Source organism: Magnolia sinica, chromosome 8, assembly GCF_029962835.1.
Source record: "Magnolia sinica isolate HGM2019 chromosome 8, MsV1, whole genome shotgun sequence".
NCBI lineage: Eukaryota > Viridiplantae > Streptophyta > Magnoliopsida > Magnoliales > Magnoliaceae > Magnolia > Magnolia sinica.
In genome coordinates, this window is record NC_080580.1 from 25,211,344 (window position 1) to 25,228,230 (window position 16,887).

Sequence of the window (16,887 nt, forward strand, 5' to 3'; positions counted from 1 at the left end):
ACTATGAAGGGTTTGTAGAGCGGCAGTCATTCAGCAGTGTAATGGACCCCGGTGATTTCCTTATAATTGAAAATGTACTTGATATGTGGTTTGGATATGAGCACTGGCATTACTTGCATCGCATTAACATTGGATGTGTAAGCCCCTTCATGCATTGCCTTAGTATGGCGTCCAGTACTTATTGCATCGTAATTATGATAAGCCTTGGTAAGGCTAGTGATATTCTCATTGAGCACGTTTCTATCCTTGTACATCTTGTTATTCTTATGTGCACCTTTGTCACACACTTTCACCACCCTCTAAGCTTCTATAAGCTTATGCACGATTGATGCATGCAAGAGACTCTAGGCAGGCATCGTAGCAGCAGAGCGTGGAGTAGATCTGAGTTGAGGACTCTAGTGTTGCTGACCTTTCTCTCTTTTCCCATTATCTTATGTATGTCCTTTCGGACCTGATGTAAGCTTGTAAAAGTTCAAATTCTTAGTGGATTTTGTGATGTGTGCCCCTTGTTATTCTCAGACATACTTGTTATAATTTTGGGTATGATTGTATTTGAATGATTATACTGTTATGGAAATCCTCCTTATAGGATCCCAGGATCGGAACCTGCCTTAGGAGCCGAGAATGGGATACTACGGAGGCTGTTGCGGCTAGAACCGGCCATTGGGTTCCTCGTGAGTCCGGTTACCGAGTCTGGGGTGTGACAAAAGCTCTTTGAATAATTTTCTTTTCAATTACTTAAAAAAGATAAGAACGTGTTAACCGGTTCATATAGCCCATTACATATGGATATTGTCCATGAACAATACAGCAATATCGGCCCATATTGGCCCAAGACAGTACAGGGTGATAGGGGAAGCTGTATCGGGGCTGAAAATACAATACCCAATATACACCAATTTTAAACCCTGTGCATCCAAAGATTCTTAGGGACACCATGCATTAGTTGGATGTGTTTATTTTTTGTTACATTACTAACATTTACAGTTTTTTTTTTTTTTTTCTATAAGAGGTGTTTTATGACATTGTACCCTCTCTTCTTCTTTTTTTCTTAATTTCATACTCTGCTACGTCACATAATGGAGGCATTTATGGATTAAGAGTAAGCTACAAGATAAGAGTTTCATCAATTATTTCAATATAGAGCACCTAAGTAATTCCAAAAGGTAAGATTTCAAGGCCTAGCGGTAATTGCAGTTGCATGTGATTTACATTAATAAGAAAAACAAGGATGCATACCAGTTTTTTCTTCCTAGCACTTGAACTTGCAAGCATCTCAGCCACTTTTTGCAACAGTTGCCTTTCTTCATTAGCAGAACACTCCTGCAATATGAAGTGAGGATTAGATTGAAAAGGTTTGGCAAGATGAGAAGATCATACGGTTAATATTCTTCTAATGTGAACCCAATGGTTTGAATTAGAAAATGGGAACCACCTCAAACTTCTTTTCAAGCTCACACAATTTCTGGTCATGGAGAGTTTGTGTCTCTTCAACAATATGGCTCAATTTGGATGCATGCAAGTCCAGAGTCTTGAAGAAGTTCACAGTAATTTTTGAAATAGATCGAGTTGTCTCCACGGCTCTATAGTGTCCCTGTCATAAAGGAAGCTGTTTTATTAGAAAAACCCTCAAAAAAGGGATTGCAGATCATGAAAAAGAAAACGAAATGCCAATTGCCAATATTCTTTTAGTTTCTGACCTCCCGCTGCTGCTTTGCATACGAAGCCAGTTTCTCTTGTTGATTAGACAGGCTACTTTGAAGTTCATTCAATATCACATCGGCTTCCAAAGCAATTCTTTTGAAAAGCTGTGTTACGGGAAAATAAGGTTAAAACAGCAAAAAGAGAAAGGAAAGAAAGATCCACTTAAACAGGAGTAAAGATAAGCTTACATCCTCAAGAGCCAATGAGTGCATTGATACTTCTGAATTAAGATTTTCAAAAGTCAACCTAGAATTCCCATCAAGTTCTCCAGCCAAATCATCCAATGCTCTGATCCCAGAGCCATACATGGTTTTCAACTTTCCTACCCTTTCTCTAAGTTCTTCAGTAGCCTATGGACAAACAGGTCACCAGATACAGTTACTGAGAATGGATTATATAGGCACAGAAAATGGCATCAGTTTGCTTTCACAGATGTCACACTCTACCTCAGCCTTTGTAGAGACAAAGGAATGCATATCTTCCTCCATTCCTTTCAGTTGTTGCTCCTGTTGCATTACGGAAGCAGCAACGGTCTTATGCAAGAGCTCAAGCTGCTGAGTTAATTGAGACTGGAATTTATGGACAAGAGTCTTGTTTCCATCTTCTATTTTGTCTTTACGCTCTGAACATCAAAGAGAGCAGAATCACTGGCAGTAATGAATTATTGTACCTTGTCTGTCATGCAATTAAATGCCCAAAACGAATGGGTTCCTCAAAATCACAGATACGAACCAATTTTAGCAAACAAGCCGGATACATCTGATGCTGCATTCTCTAGCTCTGAACGAAGCTCAAATGCACGCTCAATGAGTGCTTTCTCTGAAAGAACAACAAACTATCATCTCACAGCTATCAAGAAAAGGGGAAAAAAAAAATTTGCAGAAAAATAAATATTTTTAGTTTCAAGTCACATAAATAATAACCAAGATGCAAATATGTGAAATGAGTATCAAAATTAGCAACAAAAAGAACAAATATTGCACAAATACATCTGTACAGTTTTTTTTTTTTTAATAAGCTATGCTACAATACAAATATACATTTCTTTAGTATAACATGTGCGTTTAAAAAATTATAATAAAAGTATCAATACTTGCATTTGGATATAGCAACAACTTCGTGTTTCTGAGGGACTTCCGAGCAAACTTGCAATTAGATGTTGGGAAGGCATGGAAAACAGAACTTGCATGAAGCTGGCTTCCCTTTTCTTGCTTTTTCCACCCAAATCAGAGGAGAGTATGTACTGGGAGGCACTAAACATACCTCACATGTGTTTTGATGATAGTGAATCATGTGTGAGAACAGGAAATTCCAAATGCACCCTAAAATATTCTACATAAGCTCAAGCTTATTGTGCATGTAATATGAGCGAAAAACATATAACTTCCCCTGATACCACCTCTCATAGCATCAATAGGTGCCAAATGCCACCTTGAGGAGCTCTCACTTAACAGGCATGTCCCAAATATTTCTATATGTGCTCAAGCTTATTATGCAGACAATACAAGGAAAAGGGAAGATAACGTATAGAGGATTTTGTCCTAGGTACCACCTCTCAAGGCACCAATAGGTGTGTCCCAAATGCCACCTCAAGGCATTCTCACTCAACAGGCATGTCCCAACTCCCAACACAGCAGATATTAATGGAAAAGGATGAACTTGCTAAATGGATATGATAAACTTCGCTCACCTGATCTAAGGAGATTAGCAATCAGGTATTCCTTTTCTTTAATAGTGGAGTTTGCTTGTCTATATCTTTCTTCAAGGTCACATAATGCATGTTCAGTGTCCTCGAGTTTTCTCTGCAGCAAATGCGAAATAGAGATAATTTCTTACATTCAAGTAACATAATTAGCAAATAGATCAGAATTTGGACATTGCTCAGTGTACAGGTCAGGTCTTAAACATCGCTATCCCTGTAGTTATACCTGAGTCTTTTCGAGTTTGTCACTTAAATCTGCAGTCAACTGCTGCTGGGAATCATAAAGTTCTTGAAGCCCAATGAGTTGCTGCATGCCACATGCAACTATGTAGTTAGACATTGAAAATAGAGAAATGAAATGATCTGCAAGGAACCAACTAAATGGAGATGTAGGATGTACCTTGTCCTTGGATTCTGAGTCAAGTTCTATGCGCTCAATTTTTTCCACCATGGCCTGGACAAAGAGAGGAAAAAATAAAAAAGCTTGATCAAAAAACACCAATTCATTTCTGTTCCAAAGAATAGATATTCACAAACAGATTGGATTATTTAGAGCCCAACCTTCTTCTCAGCTTCTTCATGCAGGTAACGATCTCGTGGAATATAGATGCCGTTCTTCTCTCTTGCAGCATAAACCTCTGGTTGGGTTCAGAAACATAATGAGCAATTGTATCCATCAGATGCAAATTTTAATCTAATTAGATTGACATCAAAGCATCCAATTGTTTGACGGGAGGATGAAACTGATGTCAAAATCATATTTCACTTAAATTGACAGTCGAGATCCAAAATAGTAGGCATTAGCAACCTTGTTTAAGACGATCAATTTCAGAATAAAGATCCTTGATCAATGCTGATTTCATCATCTTCTGATTAACCTGCAAATATTTAATAAAAAATTAAAAATTAAAAAATTAAATTAAATTAAAAAAACCCTTCAAAATAATGTTTGACTTCAAAGATAGTGGACAAATGGCATTAACCAGTCCCCATTACTGACCTCTGGCTTATTCTTGATATTTTTTGCACGGTGTGCATAATCTAGAGTGCTGAGTGTCTCTTCCAAGCAGTGTATGGAAGGTGATATGGTTGCAATTATGCATGTCTTTGTTTTTCCTCCCAGGGAATCCCTCAGTAACCTCGTCAATTTGCTATCCCTGTTGTACCAAGGAAATCATCATTTTCTCACACCCACATTATCAAGACAACAATTGGAAACCAATCAACTGCCACTGATTCACACCTGTATGGAATATGACCAGAATGCTCAACAAGTGCATTAATGACACGACCAAGTGTAAGCAAGCTTTTATTGATCTCTCCTGCTTCCCTTGCTCTACCCTGCAACCAAATCCAGAGAGCATATCCATAACAATTTGCAAGATAAGAATTTAATATAAATAAATGCCAAATATTAGTTTAATCAGAAATCCCAATGTGGTACTTAACACTAGTACTCGGCAATTCGTGGTATTAATTTTAAATAAATTAAAAAAAAAAAAAAACCCTTCTCTGACTCTACAAAAGGCTCATTTTGCATGGGATAATGCATTTTACATACATGCTTACAAGCATACAATATAAATACATACACTAAAAAAGGCATTCTAACAGTACCCATCACATAGGATAATACATCTACATATGCTTAGCACTGTACAATCCAAATACACTTCAGTAGGCACACCAATCATCAGCATATGTAACTACAATAAGACATTTTCTTCAGTACCAAAATGAAACATGATAAAAGGTGGGATACCTCTCTAGCACCCGAACGTGAAATGTTCTCAGAACCAGCAAGGTCGACAAGGTTAAGTTTTCCGCATTTGATAAGCTCTTCACCCTCTGGTGTACACTCCTTAATGTGAATAGTGATAGAAAATATAGAATGAGAGCGGCTACTTTGCTTGTTAAGAAGGGTTTCTGCAGTACGCCGTTTGGAAGAACCTTTATCCAAGATCTTATAAATTTCATTAGCCGTTGTAACTATCTCCTCTTCCAGGCCTCTCACAAAAACACCACCTTTCCCATCTTCCATAAGGGCTATGGGTTTCTTTGACTTGTCATCTACGAATCTCGAACATTCCTCCAGTGCCAAAAGATCTGTTATCTCTTCATTGTATAGCTCCAGAAATGTAACTTTCATGCTGTACTCAGCATCCTGTGCTTCAAGTATATCAAAAATTTGTCGAACGGCTCTCGGAATAACACCTGCATCACTCGGAAATTCCCCATTCTGCAAAACCACCACAATCAGAAAACAAAAGGAAAAAAAAAAAACTATTTACGTTGTGCTTGGACAGATATTGGATTATGCATAATCATGCCTTTATGTGATATAGAATAAGTTTCTAGTCTGACCAGAAACATTTTCAATCAGGAAAAGTGTCAGGAATCAGTGATTCTCCTGCTTATCAGGGGCGCCATTTCAATCAGGAAAAGTATCAGGAACCCGTGATTCTGCAGCTTATCAGGGGTGCCAAACACACCCCAAAACTTGATAAGCAATCCTGCAGGATTGAGTTCTGAGTTTTATTTGATAACCAGGTGTCTGGATCATTGAAAGTACATGAACATATTCATTTATAAATCAGATGAAAACCTTTGTTTTCTTCCCCCCTCCTTCCATCGTGTAAGTTTTCCCAGTGCCTGTTTGGCCATATGCGAAAATGGTGCAGTTATAGCCCTCGAGAACTTCATTTACAATTGGAGAGACTGCTAGATCATACAAATCCTTCTGTTGGGATGTTGGCCCAAAGACCTATGCAAAGATTATTTGAAAAGAGAATCTATTAGTGATTAATGGAAATTTTGATTCTAGCCCTGTATAAAGATAAAAGCAAAGGTCTTAAAAGAAAAGGAATTCAAACCCTGTCGAAGGCAAAGGTTCTATCAATCTGCTTGTTAGCTATGCTTTGAATTGCAGAAACTTCCCGCCTATGCTCATTGCAAGAAATGACAACAGGCGTGTTCACCCTCAACTCATCCTCGCTTAATGGCCTAAAACAATTCCCACAAAATGCAAAAGGAAATGAAGGGAAAAGAAAAAGAAAATTACCATCCAAATTGAAGCACCAACTCAAGCAATCACTAGAACTCAGGTAAACGATCAGCAAATCTCACCTGCATCGGAGAAGGACCTGAACATTCACTCCTTTGTCTTTATCATGCCTACCATTATTTGAATTTCCATCACCTGATCGCATCTCTCTTATGGATTTGTCACTCGATCGTGGAGTCTGAGAAGGCGAAAGAGAGACCATTCCCTTCTTTTGTTGCTGCAACTGAGAGTAATCCATAGCTTACAGAATTCCAAAATTATCCAAGCTCGCTGCAACCACAAACCATAGAATTTCAAATGCCAAAAATATCAGAAATTCAAAAGCCATAGAAACCTAACAAAGGCTGAAATTTCAAATCAAACACCCAAAAAAAAAAAACTACAAAGACAACTTCAAACCATGTGCTGAAAGCATCCAAATTTCAGAAACCATAAAAGAATTTAAAAATCCTAGAAACTTAATGCAACTAAGATCAAGGAAGAAGCTAGCTGTAATGAAGTTCAGCATACCAGATTGAAAGCTCAAATAACATAAGAAAATAGATGCAATAACTGGGAGCATGCTCAACAATCCTCGAGTCAAATACTACCCAGTGTTCGCAATATCGATACTATTGGCCGATATTATCGGCATCGCAGTCCCAATGATACGAAACGCAGTCCAACGATACGAAACACATCGGAAGAAATATTAGGAAAAAATCGGAGAAAAGAGAGAGAGAGAGAGAGAGAGAGAGAGAGAGAGAGAAACTTTCAATAGGGTGGATTTCCATACATGTAGAATAGATTGCCCTGATTGGAAGCTGCATTTGGTGGGCCATTTGAATCGAAGCTCACCATTCGTAATTCCCTTTTTTCTTTCTTCAATTAGATTGTTACTTGAAAACGGAATTGATTTAGGAAGAAAATGCGAAAAAAAATCCAGAGAAATCCGGAGATTTGGGTGAGAATTAAGGGTTTTAGGGTCTCTGCAGTAAAAAATGGCTTCGGAGCCCTTTTTTATCGGGCGCAGATTCACTACTGATGGGTTGAGTAGCCAAACTCGCTACTGAAGTGACATCACCAAGTTCTGTGGGTCCCACCATGATGTATGTTTTGTATCCACACCATCCATCCATTTTTAGAAACATTTTAGGTCATGAGCCAAAGAATGAATCAGATCCAAAGCTCGAGTGGACCCCCACCACAGAAAAAAGTGAAGAGAGTGATGCCCACCATTAAAAACCTCTAAGGGCCACAAAAGTTTTCGATGACGCCCACAAAGCACAAAAGTAAACCTATCGTGTGCACTTTTTTTATATGTTATGATTTAAAAGTGTGAATTAAGATCTTTTTTAACAATACCTAAAGTTTCATTGAAAAATTCAATCATTTTCCCAATGTTTCCACATGTTTCCCAAAAAGTACAATAAATTATGCGATACAAACGATATATCCCGTGCGATAACCGATATGTATATGTATCCCAACTCCCAAGGGTGCGATACATTGTGCGATACCGATATTTCGAACATTGATACTACCATAGAGAAACATGAGAACTTGCTCAAAGAAAATATCATTCAACTGTCCTATTCCATTGGGCCTATGCCTTATTTATAATGAGTCTTAACAAAGTTTTCTACTTGAGAAAATCTCTATCATAATCTATAAGGAATCTAAAAAGAGAATTCCTTGCTAGCTAAGATATCTAAAATAAGAAAACCCTTAAACATGAAAATCTAATAATACTTATTTCTTAACATAGAGATATTTTCCTAATGTAGAGATAAGAGAAGCGAATAATAAGAGACAAGAAGGAAAAATAAAAAATAAAAAAAGGAATTTGGGCATTTTTCTTGTGCACACATGTGGAGCGTGTATGTCTGGGATGTGGTGAGATTGCATCAATTCCCCATTTCGGCTTGGTAAAAACTAGGCTCCACCAAGTTAATGGCTATGCATTCCTCATACAATGTTGGGTTGATGCACTTCAAATTGTCTATTGAGATCCACATGCTGTTGGATCTCGGTTAGCTCTTCCACTTAACAAGAAACTTCTTATATGCTCCTTGGTGTGTGGAAACCATCTCATTGTCCAACATGTGTGGGATGTGGTGCAATTGCATCAATTCCCCCCTTCGACTTCGAAAAAACTAGGCTCCGAAGTTAACAGCAGTGCATTCCTCATATGGCTCTAGGTTGATGTGCTTCAAATTGTCTATTGAGATCCACATGTTGTCGGATCTTGGTCAGCTCTTCCACTTAACGAGAAACTTCTTATACCCTCCTTGGTGTGTGGAAACTATCTCATTGTCCAACACGTCTTCAATGATTTCATCAAACTAGCATGGGGTACCTCAAGTATCTGGACAGCTCATTCTTCCATGCTCTCATCTTCATGATATCCAAGATAATATCGTAAGGTCTTCATGGTGTGGAAATTATTTGATTGTCCAACACATCTTCTATGGTTTCTTCGAACTGGCATTGTACCTCAGGTATCTAGATAACTCATTCTTCATGCTCTCATCTTCATGACATCCAAAATAAAACTGTAAGGTCTTCAACATTGAAAATGAGGCTGGTTTTCATTTCGAATGGAAGCTCAATACCTCATGCATTATCACCTAGCTTCTTTAAAATACGAGTATATGGATAGCTCATTCTTCCATGCTCTCATCTTCAAGATATCTAAGATAAACTATAAGGTCTTCTTGGAGTGTGGAAATTATCTGATTGTCCAACACATCTTCTACGATTACTTCATACTGGCATGGTACCTCAAGCATCTAGATAACTCGTTCTTCAATGCTCTCATCTTCATGATATCCAAGATAAACTGTAAGGTCTTCAACATTGAAAATTAGGTTGATCTTCATTTCGGGTGGAAGCTTGATTAGGCATGCATTATTCCCTAGCTTCTTTAAAATACGATAAGGACCCGCCTTTTTAAAGTGGAGCTTGGAGTAAGAGTCTGGTGGAAACCTCTCAGGCTTGATCCCCACCATGACCTATTTACTTCTCAAAATTGTGCAAAATGCCATCGAACATATGCACACCCCTTACAATTTTCATATCTGCTTCTCAAAATTGTGGAAAATGCCGTCAAACATGTGCAAGCCCCTTACAATTTTCACATCTGCTTCTCGAAATTGTGCAAAATGCCATCGAACATGTGCACACCCCTTACAATTTTCATTTCTAAGGGTGGTCTTCCATTTGAGTTCCTTATGTTCTTCCGTGTGATCATCTCCATGATATCCCAGATAAATTTTAAGGTCTTCAACGTTGAAAATGAGGTTGATCTTTATTTCGAGTGGAGGCTTGATGAGGCATGCATTATCACCTAGGTTCTTTAAAATAAGATAAGGACTCACCATTTCAAAGTGGAGCTTGGAGTAAGAGTCTGGTGTAAACCTCTCAGGTTTGAGCCCCACCATGACCTACCTGCTTCTCGAAATTGTGGAAAATGCCATCGAACATGTGCAAGCCCCTTGCAATTTTCACATCCGCCTCTTGAAATTGTGCAAAATGCCATCAAACATGTGCACGCCCCTTACAATTTTCATTTCTAAGGGTCGTCTTCCATTTGAGTTCCTTATGTTCTTTTGTGCAATCATCTCCATGATATCCCAAATAAATAGTAAGGTCTTCAATGTTGAAAATGAAGTTGATCTTTATTTCGAGTGGAGGCTTGATCAAGCATGCATTATCACCTAGGTTCTTTAAAATACGATAAGGACCCACCATTTTAAAGTGGAGCTTGGATTAAGAGTCTGGTGTAAACCTCTTAGGTTTGAGCCCCACCATGACCTACCTGCTTCTTGAAATTGTGCCAAATGCCATAAAAAATCTGCATGCCCCTTGTAATTTTCATTTTTAAGGGTGGTCTTCCATTTGATTTCTTCACGTATCTCCTTAATATATTGTGCCAAAGCGTCGACATCCTAGCTCGATCAAGTCACAATAGAAAGTAGGACTAAATCGATAGGCTATTAAGGCTACATACAGACGTAATGTTGAAAAGAGAGAGCCCCGCGAAGTGCGGTTCACAAATTTGTTATAGGCAAACTCAGTTTGTGATAACACGATGTCCGATGAACTAATGTGATCACCAACCAAATATAGAAGTAGATTCCCAAGGCTGTAGGTTGACTACCCTAATATGTCCATCTTTTTGTAGATGATAAGCACTTGAAAACTTTTATTTGGTTTCCATGCTAAACACATCATGATCAGATACAATTGTCATGGAAACACCATGTAGATGAACTAATTTGTTATAGGCAAACTCAGTTTGTGATAACACAGTGTCCGATGAACTAATGTGATCACCAACCAAATAAAGAAGTAGATTCCCAAGGTTGTAGGTTGACTACCCCAATATGTCCATCTTTTTGTAGATGATAAGCACTTGAAAACTTTTATTTGGTTTCCATGCTAAACACATCACGATCAGATACAAATTTCATGGAAACACCATGTAGATGAACCAACTCTTTGAAGAAAATATCAGCAATGTGTAGAGCATCCGATGTCTTCTTATAAGGGATGAAATAAGCCATCTTAGAAAACCTGTCAACCACAATATAATTAGAGTCATAACCATTGCAGGTTGACTACCCCAATATGTCCATCTATTTGTAGATGATGAGCACTTGAGAAATTTTAGTTTTCACAATAAACTTAACATCAAAGTCAGATACAATTGTCTTGGGAACACCATGTAGACGAACCACCTCGTTGTAGAAAACATCGGCAATGTGTAGAGCATCCGATGTCTTTTTATAAAGAATGAAATGAGTCATTTTAGAAGACCCGTCGACCACAATATAATCAAAGTCATAGCCACATTGAGTCTTACGTAATCTAAGGACGAAACCCATACTGATGTCTTCATATGGAATATTTGGCACAAGCAATGAGTATAAAAGACTAGTACTCTGCTTGCTACCTTTGCTAGCTGACACGCTCGACACTATCAAACGACGATTCCAACCTCTTTCTTCAAACCCAGCCAATAGAAATGATTCTCAACCAAGGCTATATTGTTTTGTTGATTCCAAAATGACTGCTAAGGCCACCAAAATGAAAATCTTATATCACAAGCTCTTTTAATGAGCTTTTTGGCAGACAACATCAAATCATAAAATACCCCCATCGTGGAGGCTATATCGTGGGTATTTAATGCCTAAGCTGACAAAGCGATTTGAAAATAGCTTTCCAAAATCACTATTTACTGCATAGTGTCTTTTTAAGTTCCTCAAACCGAATAACATAGTAGGGTAATAAGGTAGACAATAAATGTGATTTTCAACTAAGGGCATTTGCTACCTTATTTACAATGAGTTGAAGCTTCAGGTTGAATGTGAACTCTTAAAAAGAAGCACTCCACTTAGCATTGTTTTATGCTCAATTTCTTCTGGGAATTCAAATAACGTAATGCCTCGTGATCAGATTACAGCACAAACTCTCAATGAATAAGGTAATAATCCCAATGTTTTAAGTCATGTACAATGGCGTAAGACTTCAAGTCATATATACTTCTTTCATGCCTTGTACTCAATTTCTTTTGGGTATACAAATAATGTAATGCCTCGTTATCAAAATGCAGCACAAAATCCTGATGAATGAGGTAATGATGCCAATGTTTTAAGGCCTGTAAAATAGCACAAAACTCCATGTCATATATACTTCTTTCATGACTTATGCTCAATTTCTTTTGGGAATTCAAATATAACATAATGCTTCATGATCATAATATAGAACAAGCTCCTGATGAATGAAGTAATGATGTTAATGTTTTAAAGCCTGTACAACAATGCAAAACTCCACATCATACATGCCTCGTTGAGTTTTTCATTGAAGAATGCCACCAAATGTCCTTATTGATTGAGGGCGCCTTCTATGCCTATGTGGGATGCAACGCAAGTAACCTCGAGCACTATCTCAAAATTACGAAACCTAAGAATTAGAGCTTTCGTCGTTTTTCGCTTGATTTTTAAAATTACCTTAGTTGTTGTTTTGGTCCACTCAAATGAACTGAGATTCATACATATAGTAACGGGCACCATAATGGAACTAAAGTTATGGATAAACCTTCGATAAAACGCTGCTAGTTTGTGAAAACTGTGGACCTCATGAATATTTGTTAGAGTAGGTCAATCAAAAATGCCCATATCTTTTCAGGATCACCCCTCACACTTTCTGATGAAATGACGAATAGCAAAAAGACCAAGTTGGAACTCATGGCGTAATACTCTCATCACTTGGAAAAGATGGATTCAAATGATCTTCTCGTGCACAACTATAAATGGGGATGTCATCGAAGTACATGAAACAGGACTTGCCTATAAATGATAGTAGAATTTGCGTCATCACCCGCATGAACATAATTAGGCGCATTTGTCAAGCAAAAAGGCATGACTAGCCACTTATACAATCCATCCTTTGTTCTAAAAGCAATCTTCCATTCATCCCCAGGATAAAATCTTATATGGTGATACCAACTTTGTAAATTGGTATTCGAAAAAATTGTAACATTCGTCATCAAGTCCAACATGCCACCTAGGCTTGGAATTGGAAAACAATACTTCACCATTATCTTGTTGATGACATAACTGTCAACACACGTCTGCCAACTACAATCCATCTTTAGTGTCAACAATGTTGGCATGGCACACAGGCTGATGTTATCATAAATGAAACCCTTGGTCAACGATTCCTCCACCTGTCGACGTTGCATGCTCTATCCGGTTCATTTAGTAAACTGGGAGATTTGGCAATGGCGCTCCGTATGCCAATCAATTGCATGTTGAATGACATGCATAGGTGGAAAAGCTCACTAGGTAGTCGTTAGAGGCCAAATCCTACAATTAGGACAAAATGTCCTGAATCTCAGGTGGTTGAACAAAACCTTCACCAATCGGATCGGTTTTGAATTCACATCCTACCAAAGCATACATAATTTCCCTATTCTTGACTTTCTTCCATGAATTGGGCCACACTCAACATCGTGGAAACCGATTTTGCCTCTTCGAACTCACCATCTCTCATAGGGTTAAGACAGAGATGGGCTTTCCTTCGAACATGAAGCTGAACATGAACTGATCCTTATGAGATACATCTCTTTCGTACATACACCAACACTAGCAACATCTCTATGACTTTCATTGGAATAATATTACATCAAAGTGATTCTTTGTAATAACCCAAGGAGAATTTCACTAAGCACCACTTGGTCACAAGGACGAATGTGTTATTTACCCATATAATCTTGTATGGCTTGTATGGCTTGGATGCTTTTGAGTCTTAAACTTCAACTTGTCCACCATGCTTTGCGAGGTCACGTTATGTTCACTAAGCACTCCTTGGTCACATAGATGAATATGTCACCACACAATCCTATACAACTGGAAATGTTTTTTAATCTTCAACTCCAACTTGTCCACCATGCTTTGCAAGGCCATGTTCATATTGGTGGTCACAAGGATGAATGTCTCATTCACCCAACCAATCTTGTAAAACTTGGGAAGTTTTAGAATTTTCAACTCCAACTTGCCCACCATGTTTTACGAGGCCATGTTTATACTACTTGCTTTGTTAATAATGACCTTGACAGCCTTCCCACAATGTAACACTTATGTATGAAAGAAATTGATTCTCAACTAGTCTTTTTTGGCCTCTTCTTTTAGTGCCATCAGAATCTTTCAGACCACTAACAATGCTTATTTTACTTAAGGCCATTTAAGCCTTCCTTGGGTTCTTAATCATCACCTTTTAGATTGCTTTCATGTTCACCTTCCACATGGTCTTTAACAAAGTCCTTTTTGTAACATTGACCCTCTTGTCCCTCGTAAAAGAGGAGATTACGAAAGGGACACTCCACATAATGTCCACAATTCCAGCACTTAAAATAAGTTTTGGTTGACGGAGCTGCCGAATAGACTTTTTTCTTTCTATCAAAGTTTCGAAAAAGAAGATTAGAGGCAGTGTTCTGGTTAATTTTGTAATCCTAAGGAAAACTACCTAAGGGCATAACCGACACATTGTGGAGTTGTTATCAGTAGGGCATCAGTAGGTCAAGTGAATGCGTCTTGAGGGTTATTGCATCTTGTCACCAACTTCTACTCATGCACTTTTCAGGCCATCTGGTACGCTTTGTCCATAATGTTAAGACCCACAATGTAAGCCGAATAGTCACTAGTTCTCTTTCAATGTCAAACCATATTCCATTACAACAATGCTTCACTTGTTACTTCCCGATCTCTTTAAGCCACAACGAATCACCACTATCCATAAAAACACAGTTTCTATTCCTTCACAATCAAGTTGTCTTGTCACGATATGAGGAACTCCCTAAAGAAGTTGTCTCATAATCCAGCGGCAAAAACTTCTACTCCAATCTTACTTTCATTACCTCCTAATTGCCTACAAGAGTCGCTACATGTCTTTTTCAATATCATGTGTAAGACCCGACCTGAGTGCATGTGTGTGTGCGCATTTTGTTTCTCTTGGTCCTGCGGTCCTACCAGTCAAATCCCGGCGACCCGTGACCCTCAGATAGTGTTTGTGGTCATCCTCAAGTCCGGTCACGTTGACCCGACCCAGATCGACCCGAAACCTATGTCATTTTGTTCGCATTGTCGTTGCGGTTCCAATGCCACGTCCCCTGCGTCTATCAGATATGTAGATCATAAGTTGTATGCATTTCATTTCTAGCCCTTTAATCATGATCATGTGGCTCACTTAGAGAGATATGCACGTTTTCCCAAGATGGCCTACCCATTTGCTCAATTTCTAACACACACTACCCACACCACCTAAGATTTCATCTCCATACTACCCACATCCTTAACACTACCCATCCCTAGTCTATAGCCACCATTTAGGTCTTCTTTTGCTAGCTCATGATGAGCGGTCTATCCAAGCCACCCTTCCCTTAGAGAGAAACCATCATAGTTGCTCTTTTCTAACCATTTGCAATGATGGATTTTCTACAACACCCCTCTCTCTCTATTCTCTCCCTCATTTCTCCCTTCTCATCCCAACCTCTTGCTAGGGAGAGAATAAAAAGAACAAGGACGATAGGCACATAGGGATCAGAATCTTACAGGGTAACGGAACGAAAGGAATGCCCTTGGGACACTACTTGTCCTAAGCTCAATAGATTGAGTTCCAGATTGATTTGGTACCTGGTACTGTGCCTATCTCGAAGGCCCCTTACCGGATGGCACCGATGGAGTTGAGGGAACTGCAGGAGCAGTTGAATGAGTTCCAGGAGTTGAGTTTTATTCGTCCCAGCAGTTCGCCTTGGGGAGCCCCGGTGTTGTTCGTGAAGAAGAAGGATGGCTCGTTGAGGCTCTGTGTGGATTACCGCGAGCTCAACAGAGTCACTATCAAGAACCGATACCCGCCTCCTCGTATAGATAATTTGTTCGACCAGTTGCAGGGTGCGCAGTTCTTTTCCAAGATAAACTTACGGTCCAGTTACCATCAGATTCGGGTCCAAGAGGAGGACATTCCGAAGACAGCATTCCAGACGCGCTACGGTCACTTTGAGTTCTTGGTCATGTCGTTTGAACTAACCAATGCGCCCGCCGTATTTATGCAGCAGAGGACCCGAATCTGATGGTAACTGGACTGCAAGTCTATCCTGGAAAAGAACTACGCACCCTGCAGCTGATCGAGGACATTCCGAAGACAGCATTCCGGACGCGCTACGGTCACTTTGAGTTCTTGGTCATGTCGTTCGGACTAACCAATGCGCCCGCCGTATTTATGCAGCTGATGAACGAGGTCTTCCGACCCTTCCTCGATCAGTTTGTGGGGGTGTTTATTGATGATATTCTTATGTATTCGAGGACTCGGGAGGACCATATAAAGCACTTGTAGATTGTGCTAAAGACCCTCCGTGCCCACCGGCTGTATGCGAAGCTAGAGAAGTACGAGTTCTGACAGGAGGAAATGAAGTTACTCGGTCACGTAGTGACAAGGGAGGGTGTTGCGGTGGACCCCTCGAAAGTTGATGTTGTGAGTCAGTGGGGCCAGCCCACGAACGCGTCCGAGATCTGTAGCTTCCTTGGTCTGGTGGGATATTATCGACGATTCATCAAGGGTTTCTCCCATATTGCAGCACCGCTGACCGGGTTGACGCGGAAAGGCACCAAGTTTGTCTGGAGTGACACCTGCGAGGAGGCATTTATAGAGTTGAAGGACCGCCTCACGTCCGATCCTATTCTCACTTTTCCTGATGGGAGTGAGAGTTTTGTTGTATTTACCGATGCCTCCAAAGTTGGCTTGGATGCTGTCATGATGCAGCATGGGAAGCCAGTAGTGTATGCCTCGCGCCAGCTCAAGGTCCGCGAGCTGAACTACCCCACCCATGATTTGGAGTTAGCAGCAGTTGTCTTCTTGGATCATAAGAGCTTGAAGT

The 16,887-nt window shown here is 39.4% G+C and overlaps 1 protein-coding gene across 2 annotated transcripts in view; it reads right to left on the reverse strand.

The window, feature by feature from the left end:
* Positions 1-16,887, reverse strand: part of LOC131253116 (kinesin-like protein KIN-5D) — a 38,507-nt gene that overhangs the window by 12,646 nt on the left and 8,974 nt on the right. For both annotated transcript variants that reach the window (XM_058253947.1, XM_058253948.1), the window contains exons 2-18: positions 6,533-6,740; positions 6,280-6,409; positions 6,012-6,170; positions 5,169-5,645; positions 4,650-4,747; positions 4,407-4,563; positions 4,215-4,284; positions 3,968-4,044; positions 3,807-3,860; positions 3,633-3,713; positions 3,395-3,506; positions 2,437-2,523; positions 2,151-2,326; positions 1,893-2,054; positions 1,701-1,808; positions 1,436-1,594; positions 1,240-1,323 (exon numbers count right to left, since the gene is read on the reverse strand). In XM_058253947.1, the coding sequence (XP_058109930.1) occupies positions 1,240-1,323; positions 1,436-1,594; positions 1,701-1,808; positions 1,893-2,054; positions 2,151-2,326; positions 2,437-2,523; positions 3,395-3,506; positions 3,633-3,713; positions 3,807-3,860; positions 3,968-4,044; positions 4,215-4,284; positions 4,407-4,563; positions 4,650-4,747; positions 5,169-5,645; positions 6,012-6,170; positions 6,280-6,409; positions 6,533-6,708 (2,367 nt within the window). In that variant the 5' untranslated portion in view covers positions 6,709-6,740. The remainder of the gene's footprint in view (positions 1-1,239; positions 1,324-1,435; positions 1,595-1,700; positions 1,809-1,892; positions 2,055-2,150; positions 2,327-2,436; positions 2,524-3,394; positions 3,507-3,632; positions 3,714-3,806; positions 3,861-3,967; positions 4,045-4,214; positions 4,285-4,406; positions 4,564-4,649; positions 4,748-5,168; positions 5,646-6,011; positions 6,171-6,279; positions 6,410-6,532; positions 6,741-16,887) is intronic.